The 26,380-nt window shown below is 33.0% G+C and overlaps 2 protein-coding genes across 5 annotated transcripts in view; both read left to right on the top strand.

Moving 5' to 3' along the window:
* LOC106872380 (protocadherin beta-15) overlaps positions 1-17,941 on the top strand; it is a 348,275-nt gene extending 330,334 nt beyond the window's left edge. For 2 of the 3 annotated variants that reach the window (XM_014919354.3, XM_014919353.3), the window contains exons 3-4: positions 7,884-8,043; positions 16,404-17,941. In XM_014919354.3, the coding sequence (XP_014774840.1) occupies positions 7,884-8,043; positions 16,404-16,693 (450 nt within the window). In that variant the 3' untranslated portion in view covers positions 16,694-17,941. The remainder of the gene's footprint in view (positions 1-7,883; positions 8,044-16,403) is intronic. The other variant, XR_001409761.3, reaches the window with a different exon arrangement.
* A 4,668-nt stretch (positions 17,942-22,609) lies between these two features.
* LOC106872382 (protocadherin-18) overlaps positions 22,610-26,380 on the top strand; it is an 81,232-nt gene continuing 77,461 nt past the window's right edge. The window contains exon 1 of one of the 2 annotated variants that reach the window (XM_014919363.3): positions 22,610-26,380. This exon is cut by the window's right edge and continues 595 nt beyond it. The gene's annotated coding sequence lies outside the window, so the exon portion shown is untranslated. The other variant, XM_014919362.3, reaches the window with a different exon arrangement.

The raw sequence follows: 26,380 nt of genomic DNA, 5'->3' as shown, positions 1-26,380 counted from the left end.
TTTATTTAATCTTTCTTTTAATGGACAGGCTTTAGTCAACTGAATTGTTTCTATACATAAAATGCTAGCAAGAACTTATTGCCACATAATCACAAAATGAAAATAAAAAATAAAATAAATAAGGAAAGCTATTTATGAATAAATATTTCTGTACTTGATGATCATCTAAAATTTCAGTCTAATTAAATCTGCACTAGCTCTTTACTGATTTCGTATGGCAACTGGTGTTTTGTATAAAGTAAAATCCAGAATCTAAAGAAAATAATGATAACTTCTGTGTTGGCAATAATTAGTGCAGTGAAGAGTTCTAGAAGAGTTGAATAAGTTCAGTTTTTTTTAAATACATTTTTCCATTGGTTTAAGTGTTGAATGAAGAGGTGGTGCCTCATGGCTTTTGTTGGCTCTCTGACTTTGGAGAAATTGAATCAGTTAGTGTTCATCCTAAGGAGTTGTAAATGGACAACTACAGGGGTGGGAGAACATGACCATTAAAGGGTTACAGAGTTTTGATTTTCTGGACCCTGAAAACCTTTTCTAGTTCTCTTCTACAGCTAAGCCATCAATAAAGTCTAAAAAAAAATGAGATTATTTTTTGATAGCATAACTGACTGATGTATGCTGTATCTTAAAACAAAATTATAAATAATTAGAATAAATTTAATTAGTCTAATTATGAAGCTTTGTCAGTATTTGACAGGACATTCTTTCTAACTACATATATATCTTTTACTTGTTTCATTCATTAGTCAGCAGCCGTGCAGGGTTTTAGTTGAACAAATCAATTCCAGGACTTTTTATTTTTAAGCCCAGTACATATTCTATCGGTCTCTTGTATTGAACTGCTAAGTTACAGGGATATAAACACACCAACATCAGTTGTCAAGCAGTGGTGAGGGACAAACACTGACACCCTACCCCCACCTCATATACACACATTCATATATATATAACAGGTGCTTGTCTCCCCCTTGTAAACATAAGGACACAGGAAATGTGTCAAGGCTTACAAGAAGCGGTGCAGCTTCCTAGGTCTAACCAACAGTAGTTTTACTCCCTTCAGGGGACTGTCACATTAAGTTGACAGCATACAACTACTTCATCGTATCACTACTGCATAAATCTCTCTGAGAGATTTAGAAATGTATTATTTCTATACCCATATCCTATGTAAAATACAGTCTATGTAATCTCAAATTTTAAAACAAACTTATAATTTTTTTAATGTTTTCTTAAACAAATATATGACATCCTAGGCATAATACCAACTTGAACTCCCAACTTATCATCTCTTGAGGTCTCTGGGTGAGACTTGGAGTCAACTTGTACAAATACAAAGCAAAAGTTAAACATAATAACAATAATAGTAATAATGGTTTCAAATTTTGGCACAAGGTCAACAAGTTCAGAGGAGGGTGAAAGTTGATTACATCGACTCCAGTACACAACTGATACTTATTTTATCGATCATAGAAAGATGAAAGGTACAGTTGACCTGGGCATAATTTGACCTCAGAACATAAAAACAGACAAAGTGTTGTTAAACATTTTTCCCATCACGCTTATGGTTCTGCCAGCTCAAAACCTTAATGAAAATAGCAATAATAACAACTATTCTGTTGGGAACAGCTAGGATTTTGATATTGGTGTTTGGATGTTGAATGTCTCCCACAATAATTAAAAACCAAGTATCAAAGCTTATAATGTGTGGAAAGAGACCCTGTGAGACCTCTGACTGCAGGCTGCTGTCCACTCACAGAATCCACCAGAGCAAACAAGACTGAGCGCTCTGAGAAGTAAAACAATAATGATAATAATAATAATAATAATAAATGCCCTGGTGCAGTACCAGGCACCGGCTCTCATGGCTTTTGATCTTAACTGATTGGAAGCCTTATCATGTATATGCTTTGTCTTGATATAAAAGATGGGCTGTAGCAAATATTCTGCTCAATACCACAGATTTGCTTGTCAGGTGTTTGATCATAACCAGCTGGGCATGTCTCTTAGTGGGATGACAAGATGTGTATCTCTGATCACAAGCAGAAGTAATGGGGGAGCATCATAGCCATGTGTTGAGAGGAATTCTTTGGGGGTTTGAATAATTCACCACTGGAAACATGGGAGTTTTGTTCATCATCCTTAAAACAAACCTTATCCAGGGACCTATTGTGCAGAAAATTCTAACTGGGCCCCACCTACAAAGTCATGGGTTGTTTACCTTGATATGAGATCACCATGTCCTGCACATATGTTTGTGATGTATGTACCTAGTGTACTCTTATCAGATGGGTAGTCATGATGAGTGTATTAGGCTTCATATATTTTTACCCCAGTGTCACTTTGCTGCTGTCTCACTCAATAATAATAATAATAATAATAATAATAATAATAATAATTATCATTATCATTATTATTATTATTATCTTTGTGCATAGTGAAGAAAAATTAATATCTGAGGCTTGAAATATTCCATAATTCTGAAACAGTAGCTGAATTCAAGGCCAGAAGGAAGAACAGTAAGACAAATAGCTGGAAGGAGATGAAATTACTTGGCCAATTCACACAACAAACTAAGGATGCTCAATGTAAAGTATGCTGGTTAGGGCTGACAAATGGAAATCTGAAAGGAGAAACTGAATTGCTAATTATGGCTTCTCAGGAACAAGCAATTAGAACAAATTTGATTAAAGCAAGTGAATGCAGAACCTGTGGAAAAGGAGACAAAAGTATTTACCATTACTTAAGTGAAAGCAACAAGCTAGCACAAAAAGAGTATAAGTACAGACATAACTCTAGGAAAGCATCATAACCATGTGTTGAGAGGAATTCTTTGGGGTTTGAATAATTCATCTCTGGAAACATGGGTGTTTAATTCAGCATCCTTACACAACCCTTAGTCAGGGAACTTTTGAGCAGGATGGGCTACTCAACCTGAAAAAAATTCTAACTAGGTCCCACCTGCAAAGTCTTGCGCTCTTTATCTTGATATGAGATCACCATGTCACACACAGATGGTTGTGATGCATGTGCTTGATGTAGACTTATCAAACATGTAGTCCTGATAGGTATACTGCGCTTTGTATATTTTATCCCAGTGTCACTTTGATGGCATGCACAGCTCTCTCACTCAATAATAATAATAATAGTGTTGGTGATAATGAAGATAATGACATCAGTGATGATAATAATGGCAGTGATAGCAGCGGGAGCAGAAATGATGACAGTGATAACAACAATGATGACAGTACATCCAATGTCATTTTTTTCAAGCAGATCTATGATTAAGGCTGTCCCAGTCATTTCCACCCTAATGGTTTTTAATTTTTCAAGCATAGTGTAACTAATGCTATGTTGTCTGATGTATCATTTTACATTCGTTTTTAAGATGGCCAAGTATCATAGTAGGGGTATTTTACTTTATATTTCGAAATAACTCTTTTATCTTCATTTATCTTTTACTTGTTTCAATCACTGGCCATGCTGGGACTCCACCTTGAAGGGCTTTAGTTGAACAAATCAAACCCAGGGCTTATCTTTTTAAGTCTGATACTTATTTAATTAGTTTCTTTTGCCAAACTGTTAAGTTATGGGGATGTAAACAAACTAATACTGGTTCTCAACCAACGATGACAAACACACACACATGCACACACATATTTACAATGAACTTCCACATGGTTTCCCTCTACTAAACTCACTCAGAAGGCTTTGGTCGACCCAGTGCTAGACTGGATTATATTTTCTCACAGTGCTATGCAGTGGGATTGAACATGAAACTACATAGTTACAAAGTGAGTTTTTAACTACACAACCATATTTACACGGAGAATCTTTCATTAGCTCAAAATGTTTATTGAAATGCATTCTGAATCAAACCTTCTTTGACACTTATCATGACTCTAGAACATCTATCAAGCTCAACTCGAATTTAATCTAAGTTGAACTCTAGGTTTCACTAAAATAATGCTGATGCACTCGAAAGAGAAAGAAAAGAAAGAAAGAATTGTATTTTAAAAAATGGTTATGAATACGAATAATACTATTGCTAAGAAATATTTTATTATGTTTTTCATATCTTGGATTATATTTTAATGATATTCTTGATATTATAATGATATTCTTGGTATTTTCCATAAGGAGACAGCAAACCCAATTTCTTTAATTAAATTCTCAGTTGGAAGTTGAAATTCAGCTAATTTCTTTCTTTCCCTTTTTTACTATTTTTGCTGTTATTTGTTTTTTGTTTTGCACTTTTGTAGTTAAAATATTTATCAATGCATTCATGTTCAAATTAAACTTTCTATCTAGTTGAATTCAAGTGGAATTAAACTTATGTGTCTGGCGTCTCTTCAAATATAAAGCTATCTTTCCATGTAACATTGCTTTAGTTACTTTGGCTGAACATAATTGATGTGGAATAAGCAGTGATAACAGTTCAGGAGATATAGAATATAGAAAGTTCTAATTCTATTCACTTTGACTATACTGTGTCAGCATAGTAAATGGATATGAAAAGTATTTTTATGTACCTTTCTAGTAATATTTACCAAGAGATAAAATTAAGACGCATAAAGTTTTACATTTTGGCTGTTTCTATCCACACTTTTAACTGTCTCTGTGTATATGTGTGTAATATCTCTGTGTATGTGTTTCATGCTTTAATGCATGTGTGTGTTTGCATATGTGTTCTGAAAATGTGCTTTGTATAGCAAAATAAAATTGTGTATGTTTACAAAACCGTTCTGGAGTGTAAGAAGAGGTGGTAGTTCATGGTTAATTGGTGAAGAGAATGAACAAGATGAAATATATTCTGTTTAGAATATCAGTGAAAATGTCTTGTGGTATTAATTTCTAGGCCCTTTCCTTCTATGTTCAAATTCTGTCATGGTTAGCTTTGTCTTCTATCCTTCCAGGTTTAATAAAATCAAAGTATCAGTCAAATACTGGAGTTGATTCAATTGATACTCACTTATCTTCATGTCTCCCAGATATCTTCAAGTTGTCTGAGAATCTTCAGATGAATCTTGGAAGAGTTTTTGAGGATTCATTTAAGGTGGATGGGAGTGTAAACCCCCAACAGCCACAATTTTCTTAAAGAGTAATGACCCCAAATATTTTTAGTTTTGAAAGACATAATGATGGACCAGTATAATTGTGCCCAGTTAACAAGAAACTTTTTCCTTCATGCTGAAATGCTTTTTAGGATGGTTTGCTCGGGATAAAATTTCTCATACCATAAAATATTAATAGTTTAATGATTTAATATAATATTTCCTTAAACATGTAATAAGGTGTGTAAGAACCAGAATCATATGTCCACAACTGACCCCTTATTTCCAAGCATGTCAACTTCAGAGAATTCTTGCATTCTTCAGATTATCTTCCTTTCTAAAATGGAGCAGGGCTCAATTGCTATTTGGCAATTATTGCTCATCATCTAAAAGTAAAAATAATTTTAATACATCAAGAATTTATGTTGTATGGTATTTGATATACCATACAGCCCTTTTTAATCTTACCTTATGAAATAGCATGAAGTAGGGATTGGCCCTTAGAAACCTCTAACACTACTGTTCATAAATTATTATGCAAAATGAAAATACAGTAAATGAATAAGCACAGAAGACAACAATGCAAACATTTAATTGTTATTGAATCTCCTCAGATAAGTACAGACTTTATTGTACATGCTGAAGTAGTAATGAGAGAATCTAGACTAATGATGCTCACAACATAAAATATATCAATACTAACTTAACTATTGTTCTCCCAGTAAAAGGTGTCTATAAGTAATTAATCTCTGTACTTTAAATTTTTAATATTTAAATATGTTTATTTACACTACGATAGTGTTATCATATGATGAGCACATACTAAAATACTTTCATTTTGAAACTTGAGAAATATTGGCTAAATTTTAGTTTGATTTACTTTTTATAAAGCTATCTGTGCACTTAATGTGCCACAGAAGACAGAGTTTGTGCTACATTTATATTGTCTTTGTTACTTAAGTGAAAATAGATATTTAATAACTTCTACATCTGCACAAACTTAAAGTGGTAATTCATTTCAATTTTACATTAGTTTCCTCAGTTTCTCAGTTGTACATTCTTATATATTCATCATCATCATCATCATCGTTTAACGTCTGCTTTCCATGCTAGCATGGGTTGGACGATTTGACTGAGGACTGGTGAAACCTGATGGCAACACCAGGCTCCAATCTAAATTTGGCAGAGTTTCTACAGCTGGATGCCCTTCCTAACGCCAACCACTCAGCTAAAATATAAAATAATTACCAGTATATCATTAAGTATATATCTTCTTCTCTTTTATCTTTTACTTGTTTCAGTCATTAGACTGTTGCCATGCTGGGGCACCTTGAAGAATTTTTGTCAAATGAATCAACCCCAGTGCATGCTTCTTCTTTTAAAACTTGGTACTTATTGTATTGGTCTCTTTTGCCAAAGTGCTAAGTTACAGGGGTGTAAACAGACTAACAACAGTTGTCAAGCAGTGTGGGGATAAACACACACACACACATACACATACACATCCATAAATTTAAAACCTAAAAATTTATGTATTTTCCTGTTTTCTAGAGAATACAAAATCCTAACAAAATTCATTGAAATAAACAGACACACCTAAAAATGTACAGAGAACATTTCTATTCAAAGCAGATATAAACGTAGCTTTCACACACCCTGTATTTAACCTTGGAGTTACATATAATCTGCAGATGTTTATGGAATACTCTGCCACTTACATGATAATTTAATGTGTCAGATGTTTGATTTTCAAAAATTGAAACTCGATCACAGTGACTGACAAAATCTCTCAACGTGATGCTCCAGCATAGCCACAGTCCAGTAAATAAAACAAGGAAAGTAATAAAAGAATATCCCATCAAAAAGTTTGGCTGATCACTGCTGGAATGACTCTAATCATAGTTCTGCTCAATCAGAGTAGACAGGAGACACAGGGCCAAACAGTCTCAGTGACTTAACATCTAAACCTCACAAATATTTGATTGAATATCATACAGATTAACTTATGAGGACTACCTAATTCCCTTTTTGGAACCAACCTTCCGAGTTCTTTTACAGGGCTTAGAAAAACTGAAGGACCATTGCAATAAGTGTGTGAATCTGAGAGGGGAATGTGTTGAATAAAATCATAATTAACAAATTCTCTTATATATTCTTTTGCCCAAAGCCAAAAACCCAAAACTTTTCAGTGTCCCCTCATATATGGCTGCTGAAGCATCTTTGTTCAAATTTCAGTGTAGAAGTCATCACCATTTTCTTCATTGGAAAGATACTGACAAACTTATGATGTGATTTCTTTCATTAGATAATAATAATAATAATATTGTCATAGGTGCCCTGGGAATGACAGCGAAACGGGCTGATTACTACCTAGCTCAGATACCAGGAAACCACAAAATGGCTGAAGTTCAAACGATAGTGCTCATGGGAACTACCCATATCCTACGTAAAATACTGTCTATGTGATCTCAAATTTTAAAACAAACACATAATTTTCTTATGGTTTCTTAAACATTCTTTAGAACAACACTATGTACAAATCCAAATATATGGTACCCTAGGCATAACACCTACATGAACTTCTAACTTGTTGTCTCTTGAGGTCTCTGGGTGAGACTTGGATCCAACTTGTACAAATGCAAAGCAAAAGTCAAACATAAAATAATAATAATAGTAATAATAATAATAAAACACTTATTTTTGCAGTTTTTTTCTCCTTTCAAGGTTTGAATTCTATAATACCATCCATCTTCTCTGCTTCTTTTGCTTTCTTTTCTGTTTGTTTGTTTGTCTTTTTTTTGTTTTATTTTATTTTATTTTCACTGTACACAGATATGTGTTCAAATGAACACTGGTATATCTTCTTGTGAAAAAGCTAAAGAAAGAGCAATCTGTGCCCCTTACCATTACAGTGTGATGTCCACAGTATCTTGTGCTGAAGGTGGGTGTGGCTTGAATGAAGGAAATGCTGCAGTCTACGAAGAAGTTAAAGGTATTTATCACAGCTATTACCACTTCCTTCTTTTGTCTTAAATTCCATTAACAAAATCTCATGGCATGCACCATATTAGACACACACACACATGCATACACACATGCACACATACATTAACACTGCTTCATAGGCATGTCTTGGTAAAAATATATGATTTATTTTTGCTCATAAATATATATGTTGCTTGCAAGCTTAGAAAAGCATGGATTTTTGGTGGTGAAGATGGTGATGGTGGTGGATAATAAGGATATTGGTGTGTATTGTGTTCCTCTTGGATGAAGTAGCAGTTTATGTTGTTATTGTGGCATATGTTGTTGTTATCATTGTGTACTAACAAATCTGCCCAGATCGAGGAGACTGAAGCTGAAAGGCATGTCAACCATGACTATTCCATCTTATTACCAGACAACGCTTCTAGAACTACATTATCTAAAATTCTTCTTTATCTTTAAGCCATGAGTGTTTGGTTTGAGGGAGATTCAGCTATGGTTTTAAGCATTTCCGGCTTGCGTATGACATGTAACACTTGCCAGTTGTCACATGTCATACATGTTCAGTTGTTTAGTAATCAGTAATTAGTTCTACACAGACGTATGACAGAGATAAGCAAATCAAATAATTCATAGTGACCCATCTATCAAGCTCTATGGATTCCATTTATCAGTTTTATCTGGAATAACATTAAGCTCTACAGCACACCTTGTGATATTGTGAGAAGCACAGTGTAGTTAGAACAGATTTCTCATATATTTTATTTTAAGTTCTTTTTTTATATATATATATATAGAGTGAAGTGCAAGTGTGGTCCTGTGGTTAAGCAATTTGCTTCCCAACTTTGAGGTATTGGGTTCAGTCTCATTGCATACTACCTTGGGCATATGTATCCTATTATAGTCCCAGGTGGATTAAAGCCTAATGAGTGGATTTGGTGGATGGAAACTGAAAGAAAGCGAGCTGGCAGAAACGTTAGCATGCTGGGTGAAATGCTTAGCGGTATTTTGTCTGCCGTTACATTCTGAGTTCAAATTCTGCCGAGGTCGATTTAGCCTTTCATCCTTTCGGGGTCGATAAATTAAGTACCAGTTACGCACTGGGGTTGATATAGTCGACTTAATCCGTTTTTCTGTACTTGTTTGTCTCCTCTGTATGTAGCCCCTTGTGGGCAGTAAAGAAATAAGAAAGCTTCTATTTTTCACGTGTGCATACATGTGTGTGTGTGTTCATGGTAATTCTTCATCTTTAAAGATCATGAAGAAGAGAAGTTTTCTACATGCAGAAATGAGGCTGTAACTGATAGAACCATCCAGTACCTTCTTCATTGCTGCTAAGCTTTTCTTCTTGTCTTCACTTAATAGCTTTAAAGAAAGAGCCAGGCAGCAGAACCTGATCTCACTCATGTGGACATGGAGGTCTGAGCACAAGGACTCGTTAAGAAGGCTGTGGCAATCACCAAGCTCTAGGTATTACATTGGTATGGCTTTCTCCTAGATGAATTTCCATACAGGGCTGGAGAGCTCCGCCTACTCAGGATTTGCCAGAAGGGCATCAAAAGGGGCACTTGACCACCTAGGAACTCCACTCCTTGACTTGCATTCTAGGTTGTCTCTCCTAATCTTTCCTTTCAAGGCAGTGTGTGTGCCAATTATTTAGCATAACATGCTAATTAATACATAGCTGGAACCCTAGCAGGTGCTACTACTTAGGGTCAGAGAAGACCCAGGGATCAATAGTGGCTAAAGGCGGTTCCACACTCCACAGAATCTTGGAACTCCTGAACTCCAGAACCAGAGTCCCACAACCAGATGCATTTTTAAATCATATCCAGGACAAGATCTATCTGTCTATTTACCTCTCTCCACTCTCTATTTTTCTCTCTACATATACATACATACATTTATATATATGTACATGAATAAATATATATATATGTGTATATATATATATATATATATATATATATATATATTCCAGTGCCCCTTTCCCTCCCAAAGGAGATTTATATTTTTGCCTTGCAAGTACTTGGTGACCCTGTCACTGCAGGTGCCATTAAAAGTACCCAATCCCCACTCTAAAGTGGTTGGCATTTTGAAGGGCATCCAGCTGTAAATTTCAACCTGTGCCTGTACCATGTAAAAAGCACTAAGTCCACTCTGCTGAGTGGTTGGTGCTAGGAAGGGCATCCAACTGTAAAAATCCTGCCAAAACAGTTACAGAAGTCTGGTGCCAGCTTCTGCCTGGCCAGCTCTTGTCAAACCATCCCACCCATGACAGCATGGAAGGTGGATGTTAAACACACACAAACACACATATATATGCTTATATATGCATGTGTGTGTGCATGCATGGATATATATATATATATGTATGTATGTATTACTCTGTGTGTCTGTACATGTGTTTGTTCCCTGGTTGTAAACAATGGCATCAGTGATGGTGCTGTTTACTTGCAGTTACCACAATAGCATGTCTGGGCTTTCATAGTGTTGTTTCTAGTTCTCCACATTAAAATGTTTGGGTTGTTTGTTATTTGATAGACTGAGAAATTATTTTCCTCAGGATTGAAACAAGTACCAGTTGGCATTAGGAAATACATCCAGCTGTAGAAAACGTTTCCCCCAACATTGTCTTATCTAACCTGTGCAAGCATGATAAAATAGATATTTGAAACAATTATGATGGTTCTAAGTAGTTCTTGTGCTTTTTCCATGCAGAATTGCTTCCACTAACTGGGTTTGAAGAAAGGTTCCATTCCTATTCCCATTGAGTTTATTTCCCCCCAAAATATGCTATAGCTGTTATTTTTGGAGTCCTACTTTCTATGGTGTTGCTAATATATTTCAAATATCTCTAGAGGGAGATTTTATCTTCTAATTACAATGATCAAGAAATCATGTAGAGACTCAATGGGGCTCATTTTTTTTCATGTTATCTCTAGTGTACTTGATAAGCTACTGTATGTTTTATGCATGCTGTGTGTGTGTGTTTATGTGTGTGCATGTTTCTGAGTATGCATGTGCATGTTTGTGCACATGTGTATGTCTTTTTTTTTTTTTGTGTGTAACTTGATTAGCAAATTAATGATTTCCAATTCATATAACTACAACAAAATGCATATCTGAAACTGTGTGGACTTCCATGTTTCTTCAAAATTTGGGGAGAAATTAAGTAGCCCTTCTTTTATCATCTTGCATTCTTAGTGTTGAGACATTCTCAGATCATAGCCAAAATGTTAAAAAAAAATATATTTCCAAAGTATAATCTCAGTTAATCAAAGTGTTTCAGCTTAATAAATTAAATATACAAGACACTGCTAAATAAAGTCGATTTAGTCTGTACCCAAGAGCTCTTTTATATTCCATACAATTTATGAAAGGCGTTACCAAAGTAAGGAATTGGATAAATGAATTTCTTTTTTTGTGGTGTGCAAGGGTTGTTGCTTCAGTTAGCAACAAAGATTTTGTTTATTTAAATTGAAAGACATTATTTATAAGGTATGTGGTGGTTTAGCTAGAGTTGTGTGCCTCCCAGGCCAGCTCTTGTCTTTGCTGCACTCCTGTTCCCTATGCAGGTTTTACAGTAGATTGACACAAAAGTTCCGTCCCTATAAAAGCACCACCCAGAGTGAACTACTCCTAAGGCCCTCTCTTTTTAGTTATGCTACTGGAGGTATGCATAAGACTACTTGATAGTAAGACGGGTACTGAATGTGGGTGGCAGATCTGCAATGCCAGAGAGAGAGAGATGAAGCAAGTGTGATCCATCAAATATGTATGTAATGTTAACCTGCTGAGTAACAAAGCTCACATAATAAGCTCAAAAAGTGGCTGAGTATTAAAAACATCGATATCAGCTGTGGTGTGTGCTGGACAAAAAGCCTACACTCTGAAAATGGGATTTAAATGGATGATGATGTTAAAAAGACTGTTTTTTCATTATTAGTGATGGTTGTTGTTGATGATGATGATGAGGAGGAGGAGGAGGAGGAGGGGGAGGAGGAGGAGGAGAGTGATAATGAGAAGGAGGATAACGGTGACAATAATGATGATTGATAACTGCTTCTTTGGTTATGAGAAAGAGAGAGAGAGAGAGAGAGCTTTGGAACTCCTTTACTGTGAATGTATAAAGAGATTGCATTTGTCTAGAACAAATGGAGTGAAGATAATTTTAGTATGTTGTAATAGTGTTTCAGAATGTTGATAATAGTTTAAATTGTAGATATTTTGTAGATTACAGAAGACTACAGCAATGGTTTTTGCCTTATCATATGTGTAATACTGTGTGCATGTATGTATATGTACAGACATATTTATAAGCAGCATATCTATAAGCACGTTGTCTATATATCTGTAAGTGTATGCCTTCATAAATACCTGTTTGCATGTGTTTCTTATTTTTTCCGTGTATGAGTGTGAGTGAGTGAATATGTGTGTGCATGAGTGTGTGTGTGTGCATGTGTGAGTGTATGTGTATGAATGTGTGCATATGTGTGCATGTGTGTGAGCAGAAAATGTGTACATTAATGATTAATATTCTATATATGAAATATGCAAGACATTTTGGGCCACTAATACAGAACAGGAAAAAAAGAAAACTTAAACCTCTGCAAGATATGACTGTCATAACTATTGTATTCTCAGTGACTGTATTTTTGATTACTGAAAGACTTTGCCATCTATCAAATTAAGGTTATATAAATGTTTTAGTTATATAAGCTTATGTAATTAAAACATTTATATCACATGAGTAATTTCACAGATAATTTCATTGGCACTTTGCCCCTAGTAGGTGGTATATTCTCACAATTGTATAACAAAGCCTAGTAACACAGTTAAGTTTGATGTTTATGAAAATTATCAACTTCATCAACATGAATAATTCAAAGTCATACACTAATGGATAAGATTTTCAATATAAAAAAATACAAGACATTTACAAACATCAGTCTAGGATAAACAAATGTGGATAAACAAGCTATTCCACAGCACTCACTCTGCACATCTCTGCGAATGTACTGCCAATTACACCAAACTTCACGTCAATCATGAACACTAACTTTCTTGATACAACACTGACCAAGACTGCTTTTAGTTCTGTGATACAAACTTTCTGTTTTAAAGGGATCTAAACTGAAACTCAATAAAATTTTACGTTTTTATTCTTTTACTTGTTTCAGTCGTTTGACTAAGGCCATGCTGGAGCACCACCTTAAAGGGTTTTTAGTTGAAGAAATTGCACCCCCTGGACTTACTCTTTGTAAGCCTAGTACTTATTCGATTAGTTTCTTTTGCTGAACCGCTAAGCTATGGGGGATTTAAACACACCAACATTGGTTGTCAAGCAATAGTGGGGGACAAACAGACATACACACAAATATACACGCACATAAATATATACATATCCATATGTACGCAGACACATAAATATATGTATATATATATATATATTACATACAAAATTAAGAGGAATGACCACCAAAACGTGGACTCCTATATGCTAGAAATAGATGCCAAATCACCTAACCACGAAGAGTATGTTCTCAAGAAAAAAATTTCAGCAAGATGCCAGACTGTAAAAAGGGCAAGACATATGAAAATATACGAAATGAAAAACGTTTTTTATTTCATATATTTTTATTTGTCTTGCCCTTTTTATTTCACTAAATTATTTCACCATATTTGCATCATTCTCTCTCTTTTATTACCATATCATACCACACCATGGTTATCATTTTATACGTGAGTGCATGTGCATGTATGCGTATACAGACAGACAAACAGATAAATAGAGATGAGTATATATGTACGTACATATATATACAGTAATCCCTTGCCATATCTCAGTTCACCCATTGCACATTCAGTACATCGCGGTTAACCGATTGCACACTCAGTACATCATGGATTTTTCTGGCTAATATATGTAAATTTATATCGGGATTCCTCAGTATATCACAGGTTTCTACAGCTGATAGGTATTTATATTTTTTTAGATTTTAATTATTCCTGTGGGAGGTTTTGGAACATAACACCTGCGATAGTCGAGGGATTACTGTATATATATGTATATGTATGTATGAATGCATATATATATGTTGGTCACTGCTGCTTTTCAGTTATAGAAATAATACATTTTTATGGATTGGATGATGTTACATGTTCTGATGATGATGTCTTCCTAAATTGGTTGACTGAGACAACCTTATGATAAGAGGCATTCCAGATATTCCCATCCCATTCTTCCATTGGCTATTTTCAGTTATCTTTCATCTTGTACTTGTTTCAGTCATTGGACTGTAGTCATGCTGAGGCACCATCTTGAAAGGTCTTAGGCAAAAAGATCAACCCCAGTACTTTTGTTTCTCATAAGTCTCTATCAGTCTCTGTTTTTGCTGAGCCACTTAATTAAGAGATGTAAACAAACCATTACTGGTTGTGATATGGTGGGGCATGACAAGCACACACACACACACACACGGGCTTCTGCACAGTTTCTATTTACCATATTTTCTGCTAAGGCATTGGCCAGCCTGATGCAATAGTAGAAGACATTTGTCAAAGGTGGTGTGAAGTCTGACTGAACCCAAGACCACATGATCTGTACTGTTCAATGGATCTGTCCAAAATCAATGCAGTGTACAGTATGGTTAGCCATCACTTACAAGCGAGTATAGCTTTGTAACATGTACTTCACTTTCATTAACTGTTCTGTTAGGGATTATGTAGTCACACGTAGATGTGGACTCCCTCTTGGCTCTCCCAAATTTGAGGCAGTGGAACAGCTAAGATGTCACAGCTATAAATGAAAGGGAGAGACTGAGCTGCATCAGCACCCAGTTGGCATTAATTACTGTCAAGTTGACTGGAGTAGCATGAAATGCAGTATCTTGCTCAAGGTCACAATGTGCCACCTAATCCAGGAATTGAACTTGTGATGTTCTGATTTTGAGCCAAACAACATCCTCATCACCGAGCCATATGCCTTTTTGGTGACAAAATGAAATTCAAGATAAATTTGGCTGCTATGTCTAACAGGTTAAGCAATTGTAAAGACTTCCTCAGTGGTTCATTGCTTTTCATGTTATTGTCAGTGCTCTTAAGTTAGTGTGAGTGTATGTGCTGTGTGTATGTGGGGGGGGGGGGGGGGGGTGTTTACCAGTAGTTAATAAACATATCTGCAAAAATAATGATTTCCAATTCATGTAACTACCTATAGATGCATACCTGAAATTGTGTAGGCTTTCATGTTTTTACAAATTGGAGAAAGAATTCGACCTTTAGTATGTTGCATTCTTTGCTGCTAGTTTCTCTGAATTCTTAGTGTTTGAGACGTTCTAAAATCATATCAAAATTTTTTAACATATATTTTTACAGGAGTGTCTCTGGGGAATATGTAAATGCATTTTCTTATAAATGTCTGTGTGATAAAATATTTGTAATGCTGAAGACCATTAGAATTATTTACATGATTCTGGTAGTGCTTGTGATCATGCCTGAACAAAAATACCATATGTACATAATCAAGTACCTCAGCAAAGAAGGCAAAATATCCTAGACTCAGTTGAATGAACATTCTTCTCCCTAAGAAAAGTACAAAGGTCATTTGGTTTAAATCTTGTGAACTTGCACTCATAATAGATTTTATAAACGTAATTTATAAAAAAAAAAAAAATTCTCTTTAAAGAAATTTTATACAACTTCACTTCTAAACTTTGAATGCATTAAGAATGGAACTATTTAAATGAACATAAGCAATATGAGGCAGTTGCAAGAAGCCATTATTTTGTAACTTAGTTCTTTCCAATGTTCATAAAACATTTTAAGAAATGAATAGACTAAAATTAATCTTAATTATCAATCTTATACACAATTTCAAACAGATTATGGATTTTGTTTGGGAACTTATAACTCAAGATCCCTTAAGTTTCTTTTCCTATCAAAGGGCTTACTGTGTGTATTACATACCTTTCATGTATTACATATCAAAGATTAGATATTGACTTATCATTAATAATCCATGAAATATCATTTCTTTTAATTTTTTTATTTTAATTCTAAAGAAGTTCATTGTTATATTCTTAATATATAACTGGAGCTTACTCTTTTAATTTTCATTATTTCTCAGTTACCTTTTGTTTCAATATCTGCTTGCCTGGAAGCTAAGGTTATTGACTTTCATTTTAATTTATTTAAAACAATGATATTTTTTATTTAATTATTTATTGTGTTTTTACAGTAAAATTTATTTGCTGCTGGTCTTTGCTTTTTTTCTCCTTTTGCTATTCAGTGTTTAAAGCTACCTTTCTTTTCCCAAATTTAAACTTGGTTCTTCTTTTTCTTCTCATCTTTGCTTTTCTTCAGGCGCTAAGATTTGCCAGCCAGAGCTGCTTCCGACTACAGGTAGGAGGTCTTTAAAACAAACACTCACTAGGGCAAAGAATACTAGTGGTGGCACTACCAGAACTTCCTACAAATATAAAATGGGTCAAAATTCTCATTGCAATGATATTATTGATTTGAAATCATCTCAAGTCTGTAGTAATGACACTAACACAAAACTACAGATATGGAATCTACCAACAAGAAACAGTTTTACATCATATTCCAAACCACTACCTGCTGTACCGATTCACCATATTCCTAAATCTTAATGTAGGTACTTCCCGGCAGAGTTTTGGTTAACTTTAAAATAGCATATCAAACAGTGACTGCCAAAGTGAAAGAAAAAAGAGTGTAAAAATAAAAAAAGGTAATTTTTCATATAGGAAATCAATCTTAAAATGAAACACACTTGATATTACATTCATACACGGAGAGCAAAATTCATCTATGTGACATACGGTGATTGCCAAAGCATTTTTTCATATATAAATTCCCCACTCCCTATGTTAAAAATACAACATAAAATGCAGACAATATTCTTGAATCAATAACATAATTTTAAAGTGCTACATCATAACATTTCTTTGAAAAATTGGAAATAAGATTGTTCAAATAATTACTATTTAGCAGTTGTTTGTTTTTAATTTGATTTCGATTCTTAAAGATTGCTAAAAGTCAACTTATTAAAATACAGAGTTAAAGTTAAAAGAATGTTTCGGTTGATTTGGTAAAAAATATAAAATAAAAAAGTATGTTTGAAATTTAAAATATTTTTAATATATTGCTTATGAAGAAGGGCTAACTATAATTTTAAATACTAGGTTAAGAAGCATAGCAAAGAACTTAATTATTTTCTTAATTTTACCTCAGTATTACAACGCCATAGTCAAAAGGGGTTCTACATGATTTTTCTGAAAATAATTCAACACAATAAAACATGACAGTTTGGTAATACCTTACCAAACTGTCATATTTTATAATATATCTTAAAAGAATGACATTTGATAAGCTTACCATCAATGCATAGCTTGCTTTGAATTTCCAACCATTACCGATATTACAGGGATAAAACCAGATATAAAACTGAACTAAAAACAAAACAATGACTATTCTTTAATGTGAAAATTCTTCAATGTTATATTACAATAGATGTTATTGCTGTCTTTTTTCTTCTTTTTTTTTTTCTTTTGCTTTCCTGGATTTTTATTTTCATATGACTGATATTCAAATTGAATATATTCTGTGATTGTATTTTTTTTTTACTCTAAATTTGATTTAATGTTGCCATTCTTTTGATATCATTTACCAAACTACTGTTACTTCTGTTTGCATAACATCATTTCTAGATACTGAATTTCTCTGTAGTTTATTTTGAGAAACAAATTTTTAGGAAATTGCAAACCTTTCATTTTTTTACTTTGTACATACCAAATTCTTTTTGAAGCAAATATTATTGTATGTATATTTCTGTTTACAGATATCTAATTTATTTTCTATTAAAACTTGTCATCGACTAACACAGTTTTCTATGGAATTTTTCAGTATATAAAACGTATAATATTTTCTATCTCTTTAACAAAACAAGTCTCATTTTCCTCTATACTTGTTATGAAACTGGGGAGTTCATAATTATTTTTTAGGCTTATAACAATGTGATGTACCTACCATTCATATTGCTTTTATTTAGATTAATTACTATATATTCACACTGATATCATTAATTGATTATACATGATTTATTTTTATTTAAGAGTAATGTAATTAATTAGTGCTGTGTGTTAATTAAGGAATTTAATCAGAAGTTCCAATTTTTATCAACGATTAGTTTTTTTGTCAGCTACTAAATCATATAGGTTTAGTCTGTTGTTATTAAAAAGAAAAATAGGTCTCAATCGGGACTGTTTAGTTAAACAATAAACTCCTAGGTCATTTTAAAAGTCATATAAATTTTACTCTGTTTAATCTTTGTAAAGTAGTAGATAATGCTAAATATATATTTGGTTATAGGTTTGTTACTTGTTCAAAATATTCTTCTGTCGTTGAGGCCTGCAATGGTTTTGTAAATGTTCCATATGAAATGAAACTAAAGTATTATGTTTTTAGTTTCAAATTGGTCATAGTCATTACAGCAATTAGTTAGCAGTAGTATCACTAGCAATATGCACATATGTATATATTTATATGCATATGTATACATGTATATACACACACAAACACACACACATACACATACACACACATATATATATAGAGAGAGGGAGAGAGTTGTCCAAGTAACTATGTCAAAAAAATAGACACCTGTATATTTGTCAATAGAGTGGATGTGTTAAGTGATTCAAAAAACCGCTGCCATACTGTCCATATCAACCACTCTGATAAGTGCAGAGTTAAGTTATGATCTAATTACCTAATTCATGTGTGAAACTGATAGGTAAGATAGACAGAAATAGATCTGTAATATTGTACACTATATAGATTAATGTACATATTTGTGTGTGTGAGTGAGAGTGGTATGTATATGTATGTATGTTATGTGTATGTGTGTGTTTATTTGTGTGTGTGGTATATTCTATTATTAGTGTGCCAAAACAGTGTAGGTGATGAATGTATGAAGTCATATCTGTATGTATTTAGTTATATAGTGAAATTAAATATCACAAGTTTTTGGAATAAAGAGTATTTACCTTCAACTGTAGTTACTGCAAAAGCTCTAATGACACGTAATTTTACATTCACATTAAATACACACATATATGATCCTGCATATTTATATTGTCCTTTAAAACATATAAGGTCATTTAGAAACTTTGGAGTAAGAATTCTTTTTCTCTATTACACTCTTGTGGTGCTTGTATCTCTCTGGCAATTAATTGATAATGTGTTATGTTTAACAACTACCAGAATAGTTATTTTTAAGTATGTCTGCCTGAGAGGCTTGTGTCATAACCACTTGGCTTTGGACAATTCTAATAACAGTAAACACAAATATAAGGTCTCATCTAGATATGTTTTTGTCACCAAATGAGAGAAATACATTCAAGTTGATTACTGATACATCAATGCAGTCTTATTTGTTTTATTTTTTATGCTGCATCATAAATGACAAGAATTTAAAAACTAACATTTTTTTTATTGTTGTTGAGTAAGATTCTTACTTGTTCTTGTCTAGCCTGATATTTGCTTTGGGTAAATGACATCATTTCTGTGAAATATATTCAGAATTGATTTTAAGCAGAAAAAACAAGTCAAGCTTGTTTGTTTCCAATCTTTCATTATATATATATAAGGAAACACACACACATGCACGCACGTGCGTGCACACACACAGACACACACACACGTGTGTGTGTGTGTATTCAGAGATTCCTAATTGTAAGAAGCAGGCAGTAATATTAAATAAAAGAATGTGCTGAGTTCAAATGCAGCTGGGGTTGATTTTGCCTTTCATACTTTCAGGGTTGATAAAATAATTACTGGGGTCGATGTAATCAACTTCTCCCACCCTCGAACTTGTTGGCATTGAGCCAAAATTTGAAACCAATATTAATGAAAGAGATCTGGGTGCTTATTCTAAGGTTTGGGCTATAGTTAGTCTGATAGTTTATTAAACAAGAAACTTTGTTTATTTATTTGGATAATTTGCATGATGTATCTATTGTGGAAGGTTTTGAAGAAATGTTTTTGTCATATTTTGAGGAAACACTCTATTGGTATCAATTATAAGTACTCATCACTTATTGTATATGAATATGATAATATTTTTTGAAGAATTGATCTTTATAACCAAAATTATTGCTGCTAATGTTGAGGCGATATTTATTTTTATACATTAAGTTCATATTGAGATGAGAAGATTATTAACTCTATTGTAGAATAAAATAGATAGTAGTACAATAGAAAATAAAGAATTTTGAAATACAACAATGCTGAGCATTTTAAAGTCACCTTCATGGTGTCTAGTGTTTAGAGATTAATTTTTAGTAATATTAGTTTGGCTTGATATTCAAATTGAAAATTGTTTAAAGTCATCATAGCAGCATTCATTACAAAGAAATTTAATATAAAGCAAAGCAGAGAAAGAAAGGAGATGAGCAAGTTTCTGAAGATTAGGCCATTGCTAGTTATATATTTTTAGCAATGCCCTCATAATTAATGTATATCCTAAAATATCATTATCCATTGCTCTTGACTATTTTAATGAACATAATACCTGGATCCCGTGATGAGATTTTCTTTTAATTACATGAGTTACTAATATGCTTCTGACCAATTAATGGAAATTGGCAGACTGAAATAACACCAGTGATAATTTTATCTATTTTTAACTTATTTAATGAAATTCATTACTTTTATTTAATTACGAAGTACTGAGTAAGGAATAATTACAATTTTCTACAATATATCAGTCAAGAATAAAGTTAAACCGTAGCTGAAAATACTTCAGAGCTAAGAATTTCAAATCTTTTCTGGCATATTTACAAGTCACACAAAACATAGAAAAGTAAATAAATATAAAAATGATGGCAGTTGATTATAAAATATAAATAAAAATTTTATTGCAGGGGAGAGACTGGTAAAAGCTGCTGTCAAAACCTTATGACACATCTTCCACAAACAGTATTGAAAGCAACACAGTTTGTGGCATTTTTGTGATGTGCTAAGCTAGAAAATACCTATTTCAGAATCTTTCTAATGTCTTACTTGCTATTAAGACGGTATAGAATTTTTAACAAAGATTTTTTTTTGCTTTTCTATATTATTGTTGTTATTGTGGTGTATTATTTTATTATTATTATTATTATTCTAAGAGGTAGGGAAATTCATAATTTGTTATTTAGTTATATATTTTTATCAGTTCTGTCAGAAATATAGCAAAATGATTTGTTTGCTTGTTTCTTTGTTTGTTTGTGTGTGTATGTGTATACATGTATGTGAGCTTATATGTGCACTTGAGTGTTGAGTGTTTGTTAGTGTGTGTGTGTATGTATGCACATGTGTGTGTATGTGTGCATACGTGTGTGTATGTGTGCATGTGTGTGTAAGTGCATTACACAATTGCAACTAGACTGAGAGTCTATATGTTAGCATATTGATTGTATACAAACATTGAAATAATTGCCAAAGCTGAATGCAACAGAAATGAAAATACTCTACCAAATTTTTACATTTGCCTAAGATTTGCACAAACATCCAACCTACACTAAACAATATAGATATTGAGAAAGAAATACCACCATTGATGAAGTTTTTACTGCTAATTTTATAATGTTTAGTATGGTTAATCACAATTAGTCATATTGTTACAAAAAAGCCTCCTGGAGAGAGGTGCATAATTAATTTAATCAGTCCTTGTATGTGCCTCACACAAACACACACACACACACACACATATATATGTATATATATTATCCCAAAGAGAATTTGAGCTCATAACAAAGAGAAATGAAGCACGTAGTCTGTATCTCTTCTGTTTTGCCAAGCAACTCTTGAATGTTAAAAATAGTAACATGAACGACAATATTAAAAACAGCAATTATTTCATGAAGTCTCAAATTTGGTTAATTCTTTTACTGGTTTCAGTGATTAGACTGTGGCCATGCTGGGACACTTTCTAAGTTTTTTTTTTAGCTGGTAATATTGGTTCCAGTACCAGTTCTTATTTCAGTCTGATATCTTTTTTATCAGTCTTTGTTTAACAAATGTTTAATATATATTGTGCGTGTATATATACACACACAAATGGTTAATATATATATATATTGTGTATATACATATATATATATATATATATATATATATATATATATATATATATATATATATATTTGTACATGCATATGCAGCCATGGCTGTGCAGTAAAAAAGTTGCTTCTCAATCACCTGGAACCAGGTTCAGTCCTTGGCAAATGTCTCCTACCATAGTCTCAGGCTTAGCAAAGCCTTGTGAGTGGATTTGGTAGAGGGACTGTCATATACATTTATACATTTAACAAACTATATTATATTCAGAGTATATTATGTTATATTATAAGTAAATTATTGGATTGTGAATTGTATCTCTCTATTTAATTTTTACATGTATGTATGTATGCACATAATTATAATATGTGTGTATGAGTGTATGTATTGAAGTGTATGTGTATATATATATATATATATATATATATATATATATATATATATATATTATACATACATACATACATATGTAGATGTAAATATATATATGCATATTTCCATTTAAATTGCATGACATACAGCTAGTATTTAAAACTCTATGTGCATCCCTATACATCAAAAGAGAAAGCTGTGAAGCTGTGAAGAGAACACCTGTGTATTAGTCAAACTTTTCTACTACTGGCCTCCATGGTTACTAACATCACAGAGTACACACATAGAAAAACAAAACTGGAGAAATGGTTCTGAAATTATTTAATTACATAATTAAATAATTTCAGAACTAATTCTCCAGTTTTGCTTAGTATGTATATACAGATACATAATATACACATTCATACTTCTGTATACATACATATATACCGCATAGCTGCAGTCTAATGACTGAAAAGTAATAAATAAAGGATATATATGTATATATATATATATTAGTTTCTGTATCTACCAAATCAAATCATAAAGCTCTGATTGACGTGGCGCTATATTAGAAGAGACTTGTCCGTGATGCCATGCAGTGGAAGTGCACCATAACAGCACATTGCTATATCCGTCACTTGTCGATGGTTCCCTTTTTCCTGGCAGATGACACCTTTGCACCACTCAGGCAACAACCCTCCAGTACATGGGTCTATTTGATTAGTGATTACTGGTGAGAGTTTTATGGGGCCAGAATGTAAATCTTATCTCAACCTCTTTTCGTTGCCTTTTACAACATGCAGAGGAAATGTTGGGGCTATTCTCTCACATGGCATCCCCCACACAGCACAAAAGATTGATGAACAAATAAATTTTTTTCTTTTATTCATTTACTTGTTTCAATCATTTGACTGCAGCCATGCTGGAGCATTGCCTTAAAGGATTTTTAGTCAAATAAATCGACCCCCCCCCAGACTTATTCTTTGTAAGCCTAGTACTTATTCTATCAGTCTTTTTTAATGAACCACTAAGTTACAGGAATGTAAACACACTGACACTGTTTGTCATGTAGTGATGGTGGGAGGACATAAATATATACATATATACAACAGGCTTCTTTTAAATTCTGTCTACCAAATTCACTCACAAGGCTTTAGTCAGCCTAAGGCTGTAGTAGGAGACACTTGCCCATGGTACCATGCAGTAAGACTGAACTCAGAACCATGTGGCTGGGAAGCAAGCTTCTTAACACACAGCCATGTAAACACATAGCCACAAGAGCAACCTTCTTCACAGTTTCCATCTGTCAAATGCAGTTCACAAGGTAGTTGACAAACTGAGGTTACAATAGAAATATCTTCTCAAATGTGGTGTACAGGATAATTGAACCCAAGACTGCATGGTTGTGAATGAAGATCTGAACAACAGCCATAACAGCATCTATAAAATAAAACAAGGAGAAGGTATTCCATTCATGTCTTTCTGAATGATATATGTTAGCAACTCCAATGATTCTAATTAGGAACTGAAACTGAGCCTATGCATACAGTATAAAAAAAAAAGACCACATCATGTACACATCACATGACATGCCTCTAGAACAATAGACATCACGATGAATAATTTTTCTTTTTGGTAACATATAAGGTCTTGGAGTTATTAGAGGTGGAAATGTCAAGAAATTCATCCTTAAGGATATATGTATTTCAACTGAGAACAAGAACCAATGTAGTGTTTTAGATTTCATTAACTGACTATATATCTGTGTGTGTATGTGTGCATGCACACACACACACACACACACACACAAACACACACACACAAATACACATACTCAAATACACATACTCAAATACACATACACACACATATAAAAAGTAAGATATAGTTAGAACACATGCTTGGCAAAAATGATGATGTTTGTTGTTGTCATTGTTCATGTTTGCACTCAAGTAAATCCTGATCTCAGACCTATCATAAAATACATTCCTACTTTTATCCTTCTATCTTTTTAAGGGTATCTATCTAGGACTAGCCTATCTCATTCATCTTTTCCACATTCAAGTTTATTGGTAGGCTGTGATATGTGGTAGATTTAGCTGTTAATTCTGGCAGATTGAGCAACTACTTCAGTACAAGACCATTTTATTTTTATTTTCTAAATGGAAGGATATAGCCAGTTGGAAGGATATAGCCTGAGTTCCATTCAGGGATAAAATTCCAATGATTAGCTCTGTTAAGTTTGAACCATGAACCAATAGGAATGCAACTGAATACATCAAAGCATTTTGTTATTTACTTTAATATTTCAGCTACTACTACAGTCCTTAATTAATTGTAAAAGTAGATTTCATTCTACATTAAGAATAAGGGAACTATTTTGTAAGGGAAGTAAAATTAAGTATATCTTGGAGCACAACATACTACCTGTAATGATTTTGGAAACTTATACTCTGTTTGTTTTACCAAAATATCTGGAAATGATGGAGGTAGAGGTGGTGTTGGTTGTGATGAAGATGAGGATGATGGGGTGATGCTGACAACAGTGACAGCTATGATGGCAAAGAATTCTAACGTTCATATTAATTACTGGACATCTACACAAAATCTTTCAAAATTTTAAGAAAAAAATAAATAAAATACAACTCTCATGAAAATTCCTATCTAGTTGCAGGCAAGGAAAAAAAGTTTTTAAATACTCGGCTTATAGAATATTTCCAAAAAAAGAACAATTAAATAGTGTTACAAAGCAATGTGTATTACTTGCATTCACACTGATTGGTAAAAATTTTCACTGGTAGCATTTAAGTCATGGCTAGCAGCTTTTTGAGATTTAAAAAAATTTGAGATTTAAAAAAAATTTTTGCTTGTATTGGGAACAATTTCAGAATGAAATTACTTGCATGTTTTTAAGTTCATCAATGCAAAAATGAATCCTTCCTCTTAACTTATCCAAGACTCTTATTGAAATATCAAGAAATCCTTATTGAAAACATCTAAAACCATTGGGGCTAACTTCTCTTTAACCTTTGAAATACATTGCATATTCCACAAAGAATCTATTCAAAAACCAAAAACAAAAGAAGGAACAAGAAAAAAATTAAAGTAAAAAGAGACCAAAATTTTATTTCAGTTCAATGAAATTATCATCTTAGAAGTGTTATTTCTTTTAATTTCAATTATTCATTAATTCATCAACAAGGCTTTAGTTATTTACTAATAAAAGAAAATATTATTTGCTTCTTTCAAAAGAAGACAAAAATTATTCTGTTTTCCATTTCTTCTTAAAGTGCTCTGTATTATAAGAGTTAAGACAGGATTCTGTGTTTCAATGGCGTCGTCAGTCAAAAATACAATATCAAACTTTAAATGAAAACACAAATCATTTTATATAGTGACAGCTTCGAAAAAAATTCGTTGAAATGATTGACATCTCTGTGAGAAGGTCCTTGCTCAGCCAACATTTCTTTTTGTTAGCTTGTTATATTGATTGAAAACCTGCCGATGGCAACGTGGCACACTGCTTGCAATATTGAATACAATGAAAAAGATTCTGTTCAATAAATCTAGATATTTTGTCTATACTTCTCAACACAACATATTTTTCTCTCCAATTAATTTAATTGCATTTTACACAATTGTTTATTCAGAAAATTTTATCATGTTGGTGTCTTTTCTCTAATTTTCTAATTAGTTGGTATTCTTTCGCATATTTTCCACATGTTTTGATAAAAAAAAAAGTCTAGAAGAAAATTCAATAATGATTTTGCAACTTGACAGAATAAAAAAAAATATTAAAAAAAGAAAAACATATCCAATACTAAGAAGAAATCAATACTCCTTCCCCTGGTATTGATTATTGA

This window comes from Octopus bimaculoides, chromosome 14, assembly GCF_046866305.1.
Source record: "Octopus bimaculoides isolate indiv1 chromosome 14, ASM4686630v1, whole genome shotgun sequence".
Lineage (NCBI taxonomy): Eukaryota > Metazoa > Mollusca > Cephalopoda > Octopoda > Octopodidae > Octopus > Octopus bimaculoides.
The sequence above is the reverse complement of the archived record's forward strand: the minus strand, read 5'-3'. Positions and strand labels throughout refer to the sequence as shown.